Source organism: Sander vitreus, chromosome 18 (assembly GCF_031162955.1).
Source record: "Sander vitreus isolate 19-12246 chromosome 18, sanVit1, whole genome shotgun sequence".
In the NCBI taxonomy this organism is placed as follows: Eukaryota; Metazoa; Chordata; class Actinopteri; order Perciformes; family Percidae; genus Sander; species Sander vitreus.
Genome location: NC_135872.1, coordinates 17,522,118 through 17,537,074, shown reverse-complemented (window position 1 = coordinate 17,537,074; position 14,957 = coordinate 17,522,118). Strand labels below are relative to the sequence as shown.

The window sequence follows — 14,957 nt, the reverse complement described above, 5'->3', positions numbered from 1 at the left end:
CATTACCAGGAAACCTTAATGCTGTATAACCAAATTGAAAATAGGCATTGAGTGTTTTTATGACTCTAGCCAAGATGGCTGTGTTTGATTTGAATCCATTATAATCTAATGGTCAGATAAGCCACCATTCTCCCCAAAGATATGGCTGCCTATCTTGTTTGTCTGGCAATATCTCTGTGTATTAATGTTCTCTCCAGGGATACAGAAGAAACATTACAAGAGGTTACAAGCAGTCTTTTGAAGTCTTACGCAACCTGTATGAGTAACCCTCACAGAATTTATCACCATTTTTCAAAGAATACATTTAATTTTATCTTATTATAGGTATTATTTTAAATATCCTTTTCATCACATTACTGAAAATGTTACATGGTTTGTGCTTTGCCCTTTGACAATTCATGATAGGTTAGCACTGCAATCAAATTACCACTAGGAAGCGCTTTTGGACTGTCGTAGAGCTCCGGTTGGACCCTGTCTGAATTATATATCCATATTATATAACTCTTGGATTATTATTAAGTGCAAAACACAATCTTCAAAAAAAAAGTACAATAATGACAGTGAAATTAGGGTTTGTTGATACTTTATTGGGGCACACTTACTCACAAGAGAGTGACGAGAACAGAGACATACAGAGGTCTACCTACTTTTAAATTGTAATCTGGAAGAAATATCAGTTATGTATTTTCAAGATTCAAGATTCAAAACGTTTTATTGCCATGTTAGAACATTTTCTTTTGATTGAAGGCAGAGTGTGAGTTTTGTATATGTATTGCATTGGGAATGAAGGATTTGTTGTATAATGACTTTTTAGCCAGAGGCACTCTGAACCTTCTTCCTGATGGTAATAGCTCAAAGCTTTGGTGGAGGGGGTGGGAGGCATCCTGGATGATGAAGTTGGATTTTCTTTCCACTGCTTGTATATAAAGATCAGATGGCTGTTTTTGTGGAATGCCTATGATCTTAACGGCTTGCCTGGCTATCCTAGCCAGCTTTCTCTTGCATTTGTTTGGTAGGAAGCTGTACCAAGATGTTTTGCAAGTGTCTTCTCTTAGTGATCCCTCCCTCGGAGTAATACAAAAGTACTCCTGTATTATGTACTGTAAAAAATGACTACAATTATGTAATTAGAGTTGCTATCTCTCTAAGTTTGTGTGTGTCTCTAAGTTTGTCTCAACAGCTCGAAGTCATTCCAGTGATGATGGACAGGAAAGTTTGTGTGGCAAAGGTGGGATCCAGTAGGAGCTGCTCCATCATCTCGCTGCCTTTCTCTCTTCTGTTCACTGAACACATGGCACTTTTCCACATACGCACCAGTGTCCCACCTAGTAGATGACATGATCATGATCAGCTCACTAATCCAATAAAAAAAAGTTGTATTACAGTGTGTGTGTGTGTGTGTGTGTGTGTGTGTGTGTGCGCCCTACCAAGTAGATTGTTGACACTGTTCATCCAGGAGAAGACATACAGTGTGTGGTTCTCCTCCGAACTCAGATCAGCTATGTTAGGCGCACTGTCGTCCACCTAGACGTACAGATGTGACAGACAGAACAAAAATAAGATGAATACACAAGTTGTAAAAATGTGGTTTAGAAATGAATGAATGTATGCAGTTCTAGTTACGTACCCGTAAAATACGACTTGGGAGAGGGGATATGAACATTGAAGATTTTTGCAAATTGGATTGGAAATGTGCAGCAGAAACGTACTCAGCTGAGTTCACCCAGCTTTTTGCAAATGAAACCTCTGTAGAGGAGTAGTGGCTCTGCCTGAAGGAGAGGAGAGAACAAGAGAGGGAGACAGCTTATTTGTTTTGTAGCCAAGAGTTAGATGAGAAAAATGATACCACTCTAATATCTCTCTGTCAGATATGAAGTAGCCAGACTTATCTCCACAGTGCTGTTTCAATGCTGGATTATGGTCTGGCTACTCTGGTTTATCATTCTGGGATAGGCGAAAAATATGCTCTGGGTTGTTTGTATTTCTTTAAACCAATCACAAATGTCTTGGGCGGTGCTAAGCCCCGGATGCAGCAACAGTGTGTTTATCTTATTTTAGCATAAAGTTTAGAAACAGGAATAATCAGCTGGGCTATTTCATCACTCCCTATAGACTACTATATAGGCCTAGCACACTATATTTACTGCCCACCATTTTATTTGAGTGTCCATGAGTGTGTAAATGTATCCACAATATATTTTTTACTCTTTGTTTTTTGTATGGATTACACTAACAACACATAACGATAGTTAGATAGCTAGATAGATAAATAGATAGATAGTTAGATTACCTGGAGTTGCATGCAGCAGAGGCATAAGTTGAAGCCATTTGGGCCGCCCAGAAGAGACCAAGGAGAGAGTCTTTCTTCTCATTTTCAGGGAGAGGAGAGTCAGCTGCAGCCTTGAGGCCCTTTAAACACACACATACAACATTAAGGAGGTACTCCAGCTATTTATAATTGCACATTATCATCAAGAGTGCATTGCTATATTGTGTGTGTGTGTGTGTTTGTGTGTGTGTAACTCATGTACCTGGAAAAAGGCATCCCACTTAGACATGGCGTCAGGGTAGCTAGCCGCACAGCTTGCGTATGTGGTGCAATAGTCCTGTACACCTTCAGGTATCTGCATCTGGACCTAATAGAATCGCATAGCATAGCATAGCATAGCTGTCTTGTTTTCAATTGTCTGACTTTCAGTTTGAGATGTCTAGCTGCACAAGTACCTGAACTCCTGCTCCCATGAAGCCCTGCTTTGCAGCAGACAGAAAGGGCAGTACAGAGACAAAGTAGGTCACACCTGGAGGAGAAAGAAGTTTTGTGTTTTAGTTTTCTACGTGTGTGTGTGTGTGTGTGTGTGTGTGTGTGTGTGTGTGTGTGTGTGTGTGTGTGTGTGTGTGTGTGTGTGTGTCATACTTACAGCCCCACCAGCTCTGAGTAGAAACACACATAGTATCTCCTGTTTGCAGGCCGCAAGTGGTAGCACCGGTTGGGTCAGCAAGACGCCCTACAACAAATTGTACATAACGGCATCAGTTTGTGTATATATTCTTTGGTAGCTGGTGGCGTTGTGTTATTATGATCTCTCAGATTAGGACTCAGTGACTCTGGAACTCACAGTGAAAGTTGGTTATTTATTCATTATATGAAATTTATTATATGACTGCGAAATAATAAAAAAACAAAAAAAACCTGAGGTTAGCATCCATCCAAACTGCAGTGGCAGTCCCCACAGTGGACTGTCTGTGGCATTAGTCCCCATTGATCCCATAAAAGGGTCTGTTGCAGCTATCATCAGACGGTAAAGACTCATGCGGTGAAGGAAGTGCCATGGGTCGGGGGTCAGGATGCCATTCTGTATCGGCAGGTCAGTCATTTGGCCGGCCGTTTGGGCCCACAGGATGGGCATGCCGTTTTCTAAAAATACAGCAGAGCTGCTAAGAGACACTGCACATGCCAGGAGAAGGCTGAGGAACGATGGACGCAGCATGACTGAGGAGCTGGGTGGGTCTACTCTGGACTGACACAATAGTCACAGAAATGCACAGTTTATATACTCAGTTTAAATGTGCTGACATACATATCACATGGACTAACCAGGTTCAATGGACCCTCAATGACAGACAGATTAGATAATGTGTGTAGAGCTCAATACTATGCAAATACTCAGATCGGAAAGTCTCTTTATCATGCACATACTCAACTCAACAAGCAGATTACCATGATCCATGATCACTGACAACTGACAATGTTTTTCACAGCTGAACCAATCAACTAACATGGGTTATATCACCCATGTGATACAATGTTTAATATTGCCTTGTTATGCTTACATTTTCTGTCTTAAAATAAATACATTCTGAATATCCAGAATTCAATCTATTAGTAAAAAATGATTGTCATTTGACCTTTGGCCAGATCACTTGACTCTGCATAGAAACCCAGAGATCTGTTCTGCTGACTGATAAGAGCAATGCCCTGTTTGTCAACAGTAGTAAATCCACATCTACAGATGTGACTGACCACCATACTGTTTGCCAATAATGGGGAAAGTGGGGGAAAGTGAATGAGCAGCGCTTGTCCCTCCCCTCATCACCACTACTGAGGTGCCCTTAACCCCAACTGCTTCAGTGAAGCTGCTCAGTGTCCAGCAGATTAGACTGTGGTTGTACTGGGCAGCTTCCAGGTATGAATGTGTACAGATTGTCGTTGCAAATGAGAAGTTATTCTCAATCGACTTACCTGGATATATAAAGGTTAAAAAAAATAATGTTGCATTGGTAGACTTGGAAGACTTTGGACCTGATGACCCATGTTCGAACAAAAACGCAGCCGATGCCTCTATGGTATAAAACCCAATTCCAATGGGACGTTGTGTAAAATGTAAATAAAAACAGAATACAATGTTTTGCAAATCCTTTTGAACCTACAGTATATTCAAATGAATACACTCCAAAAACAAGATATATATTCAAACTGATAAACTTCATTGTTTTTTTGCAAACAGTCACTCATTTAGAATTTGATGCCAAATTACAGTGGTTTTAGTAACTCAGCACTCTTATGGTTCACTTTTTACCTAACAGATAGGACACAAGTATGTGATGTTGAAGGGACCCTCCCTGATCCACAGAGTAAAACATGCAGGGTACCCCAAGGTTCAATCCTGGGGCCCCTGTTATTTTTAGTATACATAAATGACATATCACATATCATTGCTATTATATGCTGATGATTCTGCTTTACTTGTCCCATAGTGTAATGTAAAAGACATTGAAAATACTCTTGGCATAGAGCTTGAGTCTGTCAATCAGTGGCTAGTAGACAATAAGCTCTCTATGCATCTGGGCAAGACTTAATCTTGTTTGGTACAAAAAGGAAGTTGGCAAAATCAAATACTTTAAAGGTGACGTGTAACGGGTCTGAAATTGTATCTAAATCAAGTGTCACATATTTGGGTTTAACATTGGATCAATCACTTATAGGTGAATCCATTGCAGCCAAAGTTTTAGCCAAATGTGCCTGTAAGTTGAAGTTTTTATATCGTAAGACCAAGCTTTTTGAATTTTCTGTAAAGAAACAAACTCTGATTTAATGTCATGTGGATTTTGCTTGTTCTGCATGGTTTTCTGGTTTGACTGTGGTAATATCCTTTACATAATGATGTTGGTTTTTAATGCAGTGCCGCCTGAGGGATCGAAGGTCACAGGCATTCAATGTTGGTTTTCGGCCTTGCAACTTACATGCAGAGATTTCTCCAGATTCTCTGAATCTTTTGATGATGTTATGGACTGTAGATAATGAAATCCCTAAATTCCTTTCAATTGTACGTTGAGTTGAATTGAAACGTTCTTAAACTGTTGGACTGCTCACGCAGTTGTTCACAAAATGGTGAACCTCGCCCCATCCTTGCTTGTGAACGACTGAGCCTTTTGGGGATGTTTGTTTTATACCCAATCATGACCAATTAACCTATCCACCTGTGGAATGTTCCAAACTGGTGTTTTTTGAGCATTCCTCAACTTTCCCAGTCTTTTGTTGCCCCTGTCCCAGGTTTTTTGGAATGTGTTGCAGGCATCAAATTCAAAATGAGTGAAAATTTGCAAAAAAAACAAAGTTTATCAGCTTTAACATTAAATAGCTCGTCTTTGTAGCGTATTCAATTGAACATAGATTGAAAAGGATTTGCAAATAATTGTATTCTGTTTTACACAACCTCCCAACTTCATTGGAATTGGGGTTAGTAGATAAAATATGATAAAGTTCCCTCAATGCCCTCTAGGGTGCCCTTCCTGTTGGCTACTGAAAATGCGAGAAAATGTGAAGAATACCCTCCAGTAGAGAAAACGTGATCAAGTGCCCTCTAGTAGACAAGTACATTTTGATTGACAGCTTTTTAAAAGCCCGAACCTGTTTACAGCCCGACTGTACAAAAGGCCGTCTATCAGCAGTGATCAGAGTGCATGTCGGAGAATAGCGCGGACACACGCTTCACACCGCGAGCGGGCACACGCACCACTCGGCAGAAAAGGGAGAGAAAGAAAAAAGAGACTGCGCCGCACGCACACAGCTCTTTTGTCTTTCGTCAAGAATGAGTCATTTATACATTTTCTAACATAATTTATTCATGACTAACATAGGCTGTAGGCCACTTGGAAGTTGGAACAAAGAAATAAAATAAGTCCTCCAGAGGCCAGCCTCTGTTTCACCTCCTCAGCATCCATTTAGCCTACACACTAATCGAAACGCATCACCTGACCGCTCATTTACCACACAACCTGAAGCGCAAGCCCGAGCCTGGCCCGAGCCCGGTCCGAGCCAGTGTAAAATGAAAGAAATTCTGACTGAACCCGACCGAACCCGTCGGGTCGGGGAGAGATCTTCAGCTCTACCCTATAGGTTGCCCTTCTAGTGGTGAAAACAGGATTAAGTGCCCTTCCAGTAAAAAAAAAAAAAAAAAAATGTAATAAAGTCCCTTTTAGGGTGTCCTTCCAGTGGAGAATTGTGAAGAAATGCCCTCCAGGGTGCCCTTACAATTGAGAAAACGTGATGCAGTGCCATATAGGCTGCCCTACATGCTAGAAAACGTTCTGTGTGCTATTGCAACCCCCCATTGCACTCATATGACTCCATATTTTAGGTGGAGGAAGGCAAAAAAGTAACACTAATATAACATGTTTTTCACTTGTACTGAAACAGCTGACAAGCTGATTCCATTTAGTAGGAATATGCAGTGTCAGCATTTATAACGAGACATAGGCAATTACACGTATTGTCACAATATTCGTTTTCAGTGTTTTTTGTTGTTGTTGCTATATAGCCGTTCCTTTGTCATAAAGTAATTTCTACCAGTGATTTTTGCCTCCACTGCTCCAGACATCATGTGACGGGGGAGGGGCAGAGAATCAGGAAACACTGCTGCTGTTGCTGCTGCTGCAAGTCACAAGAAAGGTAAAGTCTAAACTTACATAACTGAGCTGAACATTTAGGAAGATTGACAACACTGATGGATTAGCGTGATAAACACTAAATAATGTTGCCGTTTCATCTTTAAGAGCTAAGAAATTAAAAGTAATTTGTTCTCCCCGGAAAACGAGAGAGAAAAATCTTCAAATTGTGCTGCGACTTTGTTTGTAACTTAATGACTTCTGCACCCGCTGCATGTTGGGTCCAACAGAGGAATAAAGTTATAATAACAACTTTAACCCGGATGATAATAAGTGGCTCGTTAGTAAATAGTGATCATGTATGCACTCCTCTTCTTGTCACTGGAAAGCTCCTGTGATTTCCGCATTATTCTTGCTGCCAGCTACTGTACTAATAAAGGGACATACACACACGGGCGGACAGGGAGGGTGCGACACGTTTCATTAAAGTGGAAGTCACGATTCAGTGTTTAAATTTGCCTAAGTAAAAACCACCAAACGTCTCCCCTCTCATAGCAATAAAAGGGCTGAATAGCCTCTGTTTGAGAGTTTCTTAACAGATTGGGATTTGCATGGTTTCAGTCCTCTTGAGTCAACAGTACAGGAAGTCTGCTGGGCTCTAGTAAACATCCCTGACCCAACCCTGTTACATAGGCTTTATATACAGTAAATAAGAGCAGATGCCCCATTAGAAAATGTATTACACTTTGCATTTGAAATTGACAAACTATTAAGAAGTGGTTTCCAGCCTTTTTTCCAAGTCCCTGTCAGATGAATACCCCGTAATAGGCCTACTACAATTTTCAACTTTTTACGTTTTAAAATGGATTTTAAGTAAATGTGGATATGCTTTTTGTTAATAATTTCTCCTAATGATTGATATGTTCATGTTTTAATGTTAATGTGGTCAAGTTTACATTTGTATAGAGTGTCAGGAGCATTCAACCATTTATCCAGGCATTACTTTGCGTATTATTCAGTGTCCCACTTCATGTGGATCTCTTCCTTTTTAGATGTGCTGTGTTTCTAATTGTCTTGCATATGTATGCCTTACTGCACCACAAATTGCCACTTGGGGACAATATTAATAAATAAATAATTATATCCACTAAATGTAGCCTAGCTAATTATTTCAACAGTTTATCTAATAGTTTTAGATAATTATATCAAAGTGAGCCATCATATTAGCTGGTAGCTTACTTGTTGCTGTGACATACATTGAATACATTTACATTAACGATCACATCAGGTCATACCAATTTGTAGTCATTTTTTGACACATTCTTTTTAATCAAATCATAATTTCATTTTTTTTTTCCCCAGTTAGGGGACTCCACAGTCTTTCCATTTCCCCTGTTACACCTGCTGAAGTACCCCTGTTTGGGAATCTCTCTTTTGGATAATAGTTTTAACATGACAATGAAAACTGTACACAAAGTTGGGTCAATAAAGAAATGGTTTTGTGAGTTTAGTGTGGAAGAACGTCCCAGTTTTGAGGTGTTCTCAAATTATGTATGGGTGTAATGTTTGTTTGGATGTCAGCCCAGATGCCCCAAAGGTTTTTTAACATCAGTCACCAACACGTTGAAATAACTGCAGTTACTATGGTAATGTCATAATCTCTGTCTCACTCATGAATGAATGAAGTGACAGTCTGTGTTGTTGTGTGTCCTCACAGCTCTCCATCATGGCCTACCAGGCTGGGTCTCCAGAGGAGCCCAGTGCTTTGGTTCACAATATCAGTTCCAACATCCAGAAGCTGACACTGCTGAGTAATACACACACACACACACACACACACACACACACACACACACACACACACACACACACACACACACACACACACACACACAATGTGAATCATGGTAGACACATGGAGATATTTCACCACAGATAAACAATGTCTGCACTCTTTTCTTCCTCACCAGCCTCGGAGCTGCAGAGGGCAGTTTCTCTGCTGGGAACAGAGCAAGACAGCAGCCAGCTACGACAGACGCTGTGAGTTATGGGGGAGCGGCAGGGTTTCATAATTGGTCTATTACGGTAAACATCTTAATACAAATGCAGATGGAGAAAAGGTTAAACCTTTGAAGCACACCTGTCTGAAAGTGATAAATCATAACACATTACATTGGGTCGATACTAATAGTGTATTTGTTATCTAATAAAAGCCTAATGCGGATATTGGCAACTCCACACACAGCAATGAATGTGTTGTTGTTTTTTCAGACAAACTAACTGTGTATCATTCCTACTGAAATTAGGGTCCTGTGATATCTTTTTTTCCCCTTTTTTCATTTAACAAAATAAAAATATATTTGTCTTTGGTCACCAGGCAACAGAAACAACAGCAAGGCAACCAGCTAGCGAAGGAGACTGACAGACTGATCAAGGCATTCAGTGCACTTCCTGTTGGCCCAGATCAGGTACTGAACTCTTAACTTCTTCCTTAACTATTGTTCAAAATCACAATTCCCCTACTTGTTAATTTCTTTTGTTCCACACTGTTTTGTTTCACAAGCTTTTATGTATTGTGGCCTTTCAGTTAACATTTCTGTTTCATGTATTTAGCGGCAGAGGAAGATACAAAAAGAGCGTCTGGTGAATGACTTCTCCACTGCCCTGAACAGCTTCCAAAAGACCCAGCGGCAGGCGGCCAACCAAGAGAGAGAGTTTGTGGCCAGAGTCCGAGCCAGCTCCAGGGTTTCGGTGAGTAACTTGCTGTTCCTGCAAGCTCACAAGGTCAGAGTGTAGACCAGTGAAAGGGACTGTGATGAAATAATATATTAATGAGTGACCAATAATCCATATGCCAGTTAATAATCATCATCATCCACCTTTTTTTCTTTATGCTTTTTTAGTCAAATAGTACGGCTGGGTATCGAAAAATGCCTCATCATTCAATACCCAATTTCAATACCGGAGTAAATAAAATAAGGAGTAAATCTCATCAGCGTCAGTGAGCCAATAAGCATGCAGCATGCTTCTACCAAGATCTAATAATGCTGGTGATTGGCTGTTTAATGTTACACGCCACAGAGGCAGGCAGGAAAAACTCTATGTTACGCACAGAGACTCACGTAGTAGGAGATGAAAAATAAATAAAAAGATTGCCGTAATGTTGTAATCTATTTTTGTTTCATAAAATGGGTATTGAAAAAAGTATCGTTTAGGAACCGGTATCAAAGTCACGGTATTGGTAGCCTGTCGGTACCGGTATCGACATTTTTATTAACGATACCCAGCCCTAGTCAAAAGTGTCTTTTTCTGGCCACCGTTCTAAACTTTAATATCATCACCAGCTTGATAAGTGTAAACAGACATATTAGCTGGAAAGTAAGAGGGTGGATAGTGTTCCTATTCAACCTCAGTTGGGTACAGATGCATACAAGTAAAAGGAGATGCAGTCTTCACACTGACTATTGTAAGATTCCTAGAAATGTAACAATGGAATGCTTCGACCTTCAACGTTTTTCATCAGACACACTTCCATGTGAACAAAAGGCAGACAAGAAATAACAGCTCCACCTACAAATAGAATAGGATTGATAACCTTTTCACTGTACTATATTTTTATATTAATTGTTACTGTCATATTACATATTTAAAATGTATATACAAAATTATATATATGTACTTGTAATCTTTGTCCTAATGATTGAGACCTCTGAGGACTTTGCACACTTCCCTAGATGTCTTCCTCGTCATGTCTCTGAATCATAAATAAATTCTTTTGGAGTTTCTACCGTCACACACTGCCCTCTTATGGATCTAAGATCAGTGACAACTGTATTCTGTAACAGTAATAACTATTTCAGGAAAGGTGCTGCTGAGCCTGCATTTTAGATCATTGTTGGTTTCTCTGCTTAAGTTGTGCATCTATATTTGTTTGACGTGAGAAAAGCTTCATAGGATGTACAGTAGCTCTCACATTATGGTGCCACTTAATTGTGACTGTTTTGGACACCGATTCCCTCTGCTGTGTTCAGGCTGATAAGCGGGAACAGTTCTTTACTGCTTTAAATGGTTGGCAAGGAACATATCTCGGCTGGGGGAGCTAAATGCTAAAGTACAGGTTTTATTTGCTCTGTGTCACCATGCATACATTTTCGACTACTGTTCTTTTGATACTTTATATACTTATATATTTAATGAGGTATTATGAACATGGGCACTGTAGGTTTTATAGCACCTTGTACATACTGAATTATTGCTGTACCCACAATCACAGTAAAGTACATTTGCAATAACAAGCACATAAGCACAGAATGTTTATTTAAACCTCTTAATTTCCTTTAACAGGGAGGACACCCTGATGACAGCTTTGGAAATGTGCCTAATTTCCTTGGGTAGGTCTACTATTTATGATCATTATCATAGTTTCTGTTATATTATTATTATTATTATTATTATTATTATTATTATTCCATCATCTACATTTGTCCCTGCAGTGATTCTCAGGTGCAGGCTCAGACTGAGGCCATCACTGAAGAAGACTTGAGGCTGATCCAGGAGAGAGAGTCGTCCATCAGGCAGTTGGAGGTACAAATAAGAATCAAATGTCTATACCAGCATGGCCACTAATGTGCTCAGCATGTCATCAGCTCTGTGTTTCCCTTTCACATGAACCATCTCTCTTCATGTTGCTCGATTCAGTCGGACATCACCGATATCAATGACATCTTCAAGGACCTGGGGATGATGGTCCATGAGCAGGGAGACATGATAGGTGAGCTTTTGTCACCTGCTAATAGATTTCTTGTCTGTTCCTCTAATAATGTAACAACGTACAACTGAAACGTTTTTACTTAATGACCTCTTTATTCAATGTAATAAAATATTTATAACAAAATATTTATTGAGAATAGCACTAATGTAGGACGGGAGGCACAATGATTTATGGAATTACATTTTTAAAATATGTGTGTGTACACTCTAAAACAAAGTAGAATTACAATATGAAAAAAACAGGGACAATATTATCTAAGTAAATAACATAAATGAAGAATATGACCTTGTCTAAGTGATCTTCTGTACTGACCTGTCTACTTATCTAGTGACATGTTTATTGCCACATGTGCTCCCCCTTCCTCCCACCTGCTGCATGTAAAATGTGTGTGTTTCCTGTGTGTTCTGCAGACAGTATAGAAGCCAATGTGGAGAATGCAGACGTGAATGTCCAGAGCGCCACACAGCAGCTGGCACGTGCTGCAGACTACCAGGTAAAACTCGATGGGACAGAGAGGATGATAAACAAAATAGAGGAGAGACACATAAGCAATGAAGGTACCAAGGAAAGGAACAAGGAGAGGATGAGAGGAGAGTCAGTCAAATAGATGAATGTTAGCTTGTAACTAGTGGACCAATTTTGAAATCTAAGCAAGAGCAATTGTTCTAGGGGTCTTTGAGGCAACAGTATGTGTGCATGTATAAATCCTCCACCTCCTGCACAAGAACTCCCTTGTGTAACCAAGTTCTTAGGGCGTTTTCACACATGAAAGTCCCGACCAAGGTTCATGTTTTTGTTACATTGTATACATTTGATCCGGTAAGTTTTGGTTTCACACTGCAGTTATGCAAGCGCACTAAAGATCTATACGTGACAAAACTACGTCCTGCCGTCATCACATACGTGAGCTGCGTCTCCAGATACTTATAATTGATTAGTTTGTAGACGGGCTTCCCCGTTTTCTCGTATCTCTCTCTGTGTCGGAGTTTTTTCAACTGACTGCTGCTTTCCCCTTACTGCCGCGGCTCTTTTTGTTGTGATGTTGAGAAGCAAAGACACGGGAACTTTCTGGAGACAAACGGAAACCTACACTGTACATTTACTACTACTTAACAAGTAAACTGCTGGTGTATTCTCTGCTCTGATATCCGACAGCTGTCTGCTCTGTGCGCATTCACCGTCACATACTCTCTCATGTAGCCTAAGCACTGAGCTATTCCTTAAAGGAGCTTCCCCGGTCTTGTAACACAAGGAGAGCCTGCAAGAGCTTCTTGTATTTGGTCCGAAAGTCCGAACCATCCAAAAATGTTTTCACACTATAAACGAACCGGACCATTCAGTTTGGTCCGGACCGAGACCACCTCTTTTTATCGGACCAAAATTTGGTCTTTTGATCCGGACCGTGGTCTGGGGGAGGTTTCACACCTGTAATTTTGGTTTGGCTCAAACTGAAAAGTCCGAAAGTCTGGACCAAATGAGGTAGGTGTGAAAACGCCCTTAGTCAGTTTGCTTTGGTAAATAAGATGTAGATAAAGAAGAACAAAAAGATGTAGATAAAGAGGCGTAAAGGAGAAAAGAAAAAGAAAAAGCTGAGTCACAAGGTGATCTGATTCATGCTGTGGTTGTGAGTCACTTCCTGAGTAAAAAAAATCCATCTCTCCATTAATAAACAGATTATATCTCATAATTATTTAATACACAAACAACCACTTTTTTCGCCCCTCCAGCGGAGCTCCCGGAAGAAGATATGCATCCTGATGATACTGTTGGCTGTAGTTGCTGTTATTATTGGACTTATCATCTGGGGCGCAGTCAAAAAATGAGGGCTTCTTCTTCTTCTTCCCCTCCTCCACCTCTCCTGTTTAGTCATCAGCCTGGACAAAGGAATGAGCACCGTCCTTCCTCTCCTCATCCTCCTCCTTTTCTCACCCCCCCCTCACGGGGGGAGTCAATGGGACTGTCTGTCTTTCTTTGACTTGATTATATTTTAAAGATGTTGCAGTCCTCATTGACAGGACAACACACTCCTTCACTGTGAAAACAAAACTAGTGCTGGTTGCTTTTTTGTTATAATCAGCTTTAATTGATTTTTTTCTTTCTGATTTAGGCATGATTGTCCTGTAACACAGGACAGGTGCAGCCATGTTAGTTACACCTCTACTGAATGTTCAATAAGATACAATACAGACAATGCTTCTGGGTGCAATGAAGCAGCAAATTGCTGTGGGCAGGTAAGAGGGACTTAACCTTCAGATCAGTTATATTGCTGCAGCTGCTTTCTTTTATCAGGTCAGATGTGAACAATTAAACATTGTATCAAGTGCACTCTGTAAATTTGGGAGTAAACTAAAGTCAGCCTTGGTCCATAGCACAATGAAGCCAAACTGCATTCAGCTTATTGTGCTTGCATTATCTCCTGTATTTAAAATTGTAATTAATTAATTAAAACAAATGGCTAATTTCTATTCAAATTCATGTAGTTGTAATTTTTTGATAAATCCATACTAAATTTTGTGATTTGTACCTTATATTACACTCCACTGTCAGCCAGCTATTTAAATGCAACATGTAATAGTTTGAGTTGTGTTTTATGGTTTGTTTAACTGTACTTCGGGATGCTTCTTTTAAAGACACTGCACACCACACAGGTGTTTTCAATTTCCTGGCTGATTAGACCTCGTTAGACAGTGAAGGCGGGCCATAGCTACGTCAATCATTCGTGGTCTACAGGAGAGGTCTAATCAGTCAAGCTAAGTGAAAACACCTGTGTGGGGGCTTTACTCATAGGAAAGTACCGACAGTCAATTATCATTAGTTCTCTGTGATTGACAACCCACAGTAACTTTTTTCCTAATATGAAGAAACCACAACCCGAAGTAAAGTAATTGAAACCAAACACTACTATCTATTTGCTGCTACTATTTGACATATGTAAAATTATGATCACATGTATATTTTCAATATTGAGATTTGGCTGCCTACCATGTGCTGAATTTTTATGCAATTCTGTAATTCTTAAATTAAATTGTGAATCACCACTTGAAGTTATTGTTTGTTTTTTTTTCGACACAAAGGTCACTAAAGAAGTCCTTTGAGTATTTGTGCAAGACTACAATATTCTGCAGTAAAAATACGGTATAGATTTGCTCATTTGCTCATTTTCATTTCATTTAAATAATCCCACATATTGCTCCTTTGGTTAAGACTATGCTACTGTGTTCCTCTAGTACCAAATAGCATAATTGTCACCAACACTGGAGAAACAGACTGTTCATTCAGTAGTTAGTTTTACATTCAACGT

At 39.8% G+C, this 14,957-nt stretch overlaps 2 protein-coding genes across 2 annotated transcripts; one reads left to right on the top strand and one right to left on the bottom strand.

The window, feature by feature from the left end:
• Nucleotides 1–591: 591 nt before the first annotated feature.
• leg1.1 (liver-enriched gene 1, tandem duplicate 1) lies at nt 592–4,798 on the bottom strand. Its single transcript, XM_078274723.1, has 8 exons — nt 3,191–4,798; nt 2,919–3,005; nt 2,725–2,798; nt 2,532–2,636; nt 2,291–2,409; nt 1,628–1,769; nt 1,428–1,524; nt 592–1,325 (listed from the first exon to the last, which is right to left on the bottom strand). The coding sequence occupies exons 1-8, from the start codon at nt 3,486–3,488 to the stop codon at nt 1,174–1,176; spliced, it is 1,074 nt and encodes a 357-aa protein (XP_078130849.1). The 5' UTR covers nt 3,489–4,798; the 3' UTR covers nt 592–1,173.
• A 2,049-nt stretch (nt 4,799–6,847) lies between these two features.
• On the top strand, nt 6,848–14,694 carry stx7l (syntaxin 7-like). Its single transcript, XM_078274793.1, has 10 exons — nt 6,848–6,949; nt 8,603–8,696; nt 8,856–8,925; nt 9,263–9,353; nt 9,499–9,636; nt 11,230–11,276; nt 11,379–11,469; nt 11,584–11,656; nt 12,067–12,149; nt 13,384–14,694. Exons 2-10 carry the CDS (start codon nt 8,612–8,614, stop codon nt 13,477–13,479), a joined length of 774 nt encoding a protein of 257 aa, XP_078130919.1. The 5' UTR covers nt 6,848–6,949; nt 8,603–8,611; the 3' UTR covers nt 13,480–14,694.
• The last annotated feature ends 263 nt before the right edge of the window (nt 14,695–14,957 follow it).

Excerpts from the sequence above, each read along its gene's own strand:
- leg1.1 (XM_078274723.1), bottom strand. The coding sequence starts at position 3,488 with ATGCTGCGTCCATCGTTCCTCAGCCTTCTCCTGGCATGTGCAGTGTCT. Across the intron at positions 3,006-3,190 it reads TGGATGGATGCTAACCTCAG|GGCGTCTTGCTGACCCAACC; the intron begins GTTTTTTTTGTT and ends AATTTGTTGTAG. Across the intron at positions 2,637-2,724 it reads TCATGGGAGCAGGAGTTCAG|GTCCAGATGCAGATACCTGA; the intron begins GTACTTGTGCAG and ends CGATTCTATTAG.
- stx7l (XM_078274793.1), top strand. The coding sequence starts at position 8,612 with ATGGCCTACCAGGCTGGGTCTCCAGAGGAGCCCAGTGCTTTGGTTCAC. Across the intron at positions 8,697-8,855 it reads CCAGAAGCTGACACTGCTGA|CCTCGGAGCTGCAGAGGGCA; the intron begins GTAATACACACA and ends CTTCCTCACCAG. Across the intron at positions 9,637-11,229 it reads GAGCCAGCTCCAGGGTTTCG|GGAGGACACCCTGATGACAG; the intron begins GTGAGTAACTTG and ends TTCCTTTAACAG.